We start from the raw sequence: 5,877 nt of genomic DNA on the forward strand, positions 1-5,877 counted from the left end.
TTCTTTCAAGATGACTGGTATAAGACATGAACTATATGAGAAAATATTCACCAATAGTAGTTAGTGCAAAAGTACTTCTGGATAACAATCAGTGAGTGATCATCAGTTCATTTTATACAGACCATAACTGTGGAACTTTCATCCACTCGCTTAGAGAAAGTAATATTTTATGCTGGCAAGTAAGGACTGATTTGACAACCAGTGTGACTCTTGAGGGAAAACAGAATTATTGGATTTATTAAATGTGTAGACTTTTTCAAGACCCGAATTTTTTTCATTTCTATTAATTTTGGGCTCAAGTATCAGGCAGATTCTTCACTGTGCTTCAAATGTTTTAATAGAGCTGCTTCTTATTTTTAAGAAGGAGGTTATACTACTGCATTCATTTTAGGTTTCAATGTATACTTTAAACACATGCACACACACATTTAGGGAGCATATTTAACATTTGAATAGAGCTTTAAGTATAGTTAGGGTATTTTTAATACATGTTCATTCTTGGTCTCTAGTGGGTAAAACTTGTTCAAAGTGTTCTCTGTGTATTGGTGCAGATTGGCCAATTGTCACTTGTTGGCAATGATATAAAAGTTGAAAGTGAGCAGTTCAAAAAACTTAAAGTAGTTTAGCAGAGTCATTTTATGAGTATCAAATCTAAGAATACTAAAAGCTGAGAATTATGTGTCTGATTCTTATTTCAGTGTCCTAATAATTCATGTGTATTTTACAAATATCTCCCCAAAAACCAAAGACTAGATAAACCTTTATCAGTGAACCACAGCAGAATGCAGTTCTAAATTTCATGAAAATGGGCATAAAATATAAAAGACAGGAACTGGGGTTGTGTGTCAGTGGAACAGCACTCACTTAGCACATGCAAGGTACTGAGTAGGATCCTCAGAACCACATAAAAATTAATTAATTGATTGATTGAGTGATTAATTAATTAAAGGTAGAAGAACTACTCAAAGATGAAGAACACAAAGAAAAATAGGAAGAATAAGAAGAAAGAAGAAGAAGAAGAAGAAGAAGAAGAAGGAGGAGGAGGAGGAGGAGGAGGAGGAGGAGGAGGAGAAGGAGAAGGGAGGAAGAAGAAGAAGAAGTCATCAAGATGACTCAGGGAAAATGGGAACAGAGTGAGTTTAAATTGTAATTTCTAATTCCAAAAATGTTTCCTGAGAACTGCAACTTTCTTTGTATTTGAGATCTCCTACTTGCATGACATGGTTAGTAGTGTTTTCTGGTTTACTCTTAATATGCACTAGTTATTGTTTTATGGGAAAACTAGTTGACATGCCCCACAAGACTGAAAATCAATAAAAATCTTTCATTAAGCATAAAGTTCCTTTCACATTTTCTCCAATCATAGTAAATACACTTCTTTGTATAAAGGGACTGCCTTTGTTGGGCATTTAAAATATCCCCAAAGGCTAGATGACATACATGAAAATCCCATTGTTGTTTATAGAATAGTGGATTAATCAAATTCAATGCTGTAATCTTTAGAGTAAAATAGAATGGAAATAATTTACTCATAGTATCATATTTAAACCATCTTTATTTCCAAAATACTATCATAAGAATTATAGGTTTATTTAGCTTCAATCAGAGCAAAAGTATAATCACTTACTTAAGTAAAAGTAATTACTTAAAAACTAAAAATGAGAGGTAAGTCAAATTACTTTTGAAGAGAGATCAAAAACATCAGGTTTTTTGTTGATGTTCAGTGGCAGGCTCACTTGAAAGTGGAATGAAGCCTGAAGGGTGTGGGGTGGGGGGAGGAAATCCAGCTCTTGGGGTAAGGTCATGAGGAAAATACCTCCATTCATAGACATCTAGCATTGGAAAAAATGGAGGGGGTGATGGGCCCAGTGGAAAATTATCTCGGGGTGCCCCATACCTGTTTCCTGGAGGAGGTGGAGGGAAAAATGTTCCTCTTCTCATGAACTGACTCCTCAGGTCCACAGGAAACAATTCACCTCTGACTGGAGGGAAAGGTGCCAACAATGAGCCAGAGCCAGTTGCTTGGTTTTCAGCAGGGAGAGATGTATGGGGCACATTGGAATCATCAAGATTGATTTTGGTCTCCTTTCTACTGGATTGACTTTCTGAAGACATAGGCTGATCCTCTTTATCCAAAGAAGGCAGATTAGAATCTCTGAGTTCTGCTGGTCATGATGGTCTATCATAATTCGAATAACATCCACCTTGCCAAGGAGGACCCAATGGTGAGGGACCATTGGGGGAATGCTTTCTGCCCAATTCTGCATTTGAAACACCAAGTGCACAGGGATCTTCCTCTACAAGTTCAAATTGAAGCTCCCTTTCAGTTAACTTTTGTCTGTTGCGAGCGTTTTGTTTCATGAAATAATGGAGGTTTCTTTCAGAAATCCAAGCCGCCATCTCACTCTCATGTGCTTTTTTCTCAGAGTAAATAATCTTCCCCTGACAGGACTGAATGGTTCTCTCCAATTCTTCTTTAAGATATTTGGCTTGCTTTCTGTAGGTCTCCAGCTCTTCTCTTGTATGGCCCATCTCTTCTTTAACCTTGGAAAGTTTCTTCTCTTGCTCCATCCGGTAATTTTTCTCTACTCTGAGTTTCCCATGGAGTTTCATCATATTTTTTTGATAGAATTCCATCATGACTTTAAATTTCTGCTGCAGGTTCTCATTCTCACCTTCAAGCTGTGTATTTTCTGACAGCAAGGTTGCCTGTTCGCTCTTCAGACTTCTAATCTGTTCTCTAAGGTCTTCCTTTGTTTTCTCTACTTCAGATAAGAAAGCACAAGTTTGATATCTTTGTCCTTCTAAGGTTTCTAAGGAGGCCTTTAGCTTAGCACCATCAACCAGTTTCTTCAAAGCTCCTTTGGGCTCATCATCCAAGTGAGCACCAATTCCTGATTCACTTGTCATTCCCCATTCCAAGTTCCCAATGTCTGTTTGGGCTCCCTTGGTTGGAGAAGACCTATCTTTCATCTTCAGCAAGCCTTCAGTCAGAGACTCCATGTGATTTTCTTTATCAGTTTGAACTTGTTTTGCATGGAATTGAGAGTCTTCCAATGTGGTGCTCTCTTTACATTGGACACGTCCTTGTTCCCTCCATGCTTCAGCGTCTCCTTGTAAGATCGGTTTCTGACTTTGCTGAAGCTGGGAACGTTCATCCAAGGCTTCCTTCATTGCCAGCTGAAGTCCTTCCTCACTCATTTGAAGCAGTCTCAAGTTTGTTTTAGTTTCAGCTATTTGTGATCTGATTGATTCTGATTCACCTTCAAGAGACTTTATCCTTCTCGATATATCTGCCATGATTTCATCCTGTTTACAATGTTTGGCCTTTTGTTCTTCTAGCTCTTTTTCTAGAAAGAGTCTTTCATCCCCATGGCTAGGTTTGGACCTATGCAGCTTTTCATAGGTTGCCTCCAAATTTGGGACATCTCTTGGACCCTTCTCAGAACTGCTGCCCTTTAAAGTTGACTCTAAGCCTTCAAGCTCTTTTTGAACAAGGCTAACTTTTTCAAGTAGTTCACATTTTTCTTCAATTCTTCTAGATAGTTTTAAAGCCAGCTGTTTTTCTCTTTCCACATAAAGCCTGCTTCTAACACACTGAAAACTTCTCCACAAAAACAAGAGAAGAGTAAAACATCCAATAGCTCTACACATCACCAACTCCCAAGGATCACCATAAGGATTAGGGCCTGGCTTCATGTCTTCAGACAATGCTTCCAAAACCCTGCCTACTTCTTTCAGGACCACCCGCTAATATGGCTGTGGGGCAGTCCTTGGTGCCTCCATCAAGCTAAGTTGGCTTTGGCTCTTGCCACCACAACCACAGCCTGCCCAGGCAGGCCAACGTAGGCTGTGAACACTCAGGTGTTTAGTGAGGAACTCAAACCTGCACCAGGCAACGGAACAGACCACTGAGAACCCCTGCAAGGGGGGTTTGTGATGGTGGGGAACCGGGGTGAAGGACTTCCAGGAGCCTTGTGTTGCTCAAGTGCCCATCAGGAGAGTCTTGGCCCCTTCCTTCCCTAACCAGTGCATCCTGAAGTGCCACAGGTTCAGGTCCCTTCCACTACAGCCAGTCAGGAGTCCTCTCTATGCCTCCTACACCTGAGTTTGGTTTAGGCCAGGCCAAGGTGGAGATTCTTATGTTTCTATGCAGTCATAATACCACTCAGTTTGATGTCATGCAAATTCTAAAGCTTTCTAAACTGTCTCAACAGATTTTATGTCATATATTTATATTTGTACTGCTTGCCCTTTTGCTTTAATGACCCATTGCTTTCCCTGTTTTTATTCCCTACCTTTTTTCTTCCTTCCTTCCTTCCTCCCTCCCTTTCTTCATTTTTAAATTTTTTTCTTCCTTCTTTACTTCCTCCCTTCCTCCCTCCCTTTCTTCTTTTTTCTCCCTAACCTCCCTTTTCTTTTCTTGCAGTATTGGGCTTTAAACTGCAAGGCCTTCTGCATGCTAGGCCAGCCCACTACCACTCAGCTCTATATCCCCAGACCTGCTGACTCTTTTTAGGAAGGTCATTTGAATTATTTCTAAAGTAGAAAACTCTCATGATACACTACTTTCTTTCTTTCTTTTTAAAGCTGGGTTAATGACTTATTTTTCTTTTTTTTAAGTTTACCCATAATATTGTTTTTATTAAATTTTATTTTTTTATAGAGCAAGCAACCATAAAAATTAAACAACTACTTAAATAGGAACTATTATTTTTATCATTGTACTGTCTTTTTTTTACTTTATTTTTATTTTTTTTAGTCACACATGACAGCAGAATGTATTTTTACATATAATACATACATGGATTGTACATACATCAATCATATTGTCTATTCTATTCTGCTGCCCTTCCTATCCTCCTTACTCCTCCCCTCCTCTCCCATCCTTTCTGTCTATCCAATCTAATGTGACACACTTTTTTTCTTTTTCTCATTAGAACATCATATATGTATTCTGTATAACAATGTGCTTCTCCTTCCATCTTCTGTGCAACTTTCCTTCTCCCTTTTTTTTACCTCCCACCTTTCTTCCATATTTAGTGGTAGTCTTCTTCTCATGCTCTTCCTCCCTATCTTATTTTGAGTCACCCCCCTTATATCAGAGAAGACATTTGGCATTTGTTTTTCAGGGATTGGCTCACTTAACTTAGCATAGTCTGCTCTAATGCCATCCATTTGCCTGCAAATTCCATGATCTTGTTATTTTTTAGTGCCGAGTAATATTCCATTGTGTATAAATGCTATATTTTTTTAATCCATTTGTCTATTGAAGGGCATCTAGGTTGGTTCTACATTCTAGCTGTTGTGAATTGTGCTGCTATAAACATTGATGTGACTGTGTCCCGTAGTATGCTCTTTTTAGGTATTTTGGTTCTAGCCCAAGAAGGGGAATAGCTGGGTCAAATGGTGGTTCCATTCCCAACTTTCTAAGGAATCTCCATTCTTCTTTCCAAATTGGCTGCACCAATTTGCAGTCCCACCAGCAAGGTATGAGTGTACTTTTTTCCCCCGCAACCTCGCCAGCACTTATTGTTGTTTGACTTCAAAATGGCTGCCATTCTTATTGGAGTGAGATGGTATCTTAGAGTAGTTTTAATGTGCATTTCTCTGATTGCTAAAGATGGTGAGCATTTTTTCATGTATTTGTTGATTGATTGCATATCCTCTTCTGAGAAGTTTCTGTTCAAGTCCTTGGCCCATTTGTTGATTGGGTTATTTTGTTGTTGTTGTTTAACTTTTTGAGTTCTTTGTATACTCTAGAGATTGAGCTCTATCTGATGTTTGAGGGGTAAAAATTTGTTCCCAGGATGTAGGCTCCCTATTCACCTCAGATATTATTTCTCTTGCTGAGAAAAAACTTTTTAGTTTGAATTT

At 38.7% G+C, this 5,877-nt stretch overlaps 1 protein-coding gene across 1 annotated transcript; it reads right to left on the reverse strand.

Annotated features, from left to right (window-relative positions):
- Positions 1-2,169: 2,169 nt before the first annotated feature.
- LOC144256028 (melanoma inhibitory activity protein 2-like) lies at positions 2,170-3,699 on the reverse strand. The gene has a single exon (XM_077801201.1). The coding sequence runs from the start codon at positions 3,697-3,699 to the stop codon at positions 2,170-2,172; it is 1,530 nt and encodes a 509-aa protein (XP_077657327.1).
- Between the last annotated feature and the right edge of the window lie 2,178 nt (positions 3,700-5,877).

This window comes from Urocitellus parryii, chromosome 7 (genome assembly GCF_045843805.1).
Source record: "Urocitellus parryii isolate mUroPar1 chromosome 7, mUroPar1.hap1, whole genome shotgun sequence".
NCBI lineage: Eukaryota > Metazoa > Chordata > Mammalia > Rodentia > Sciuridae > Urocitellus > Urocitellus parryii.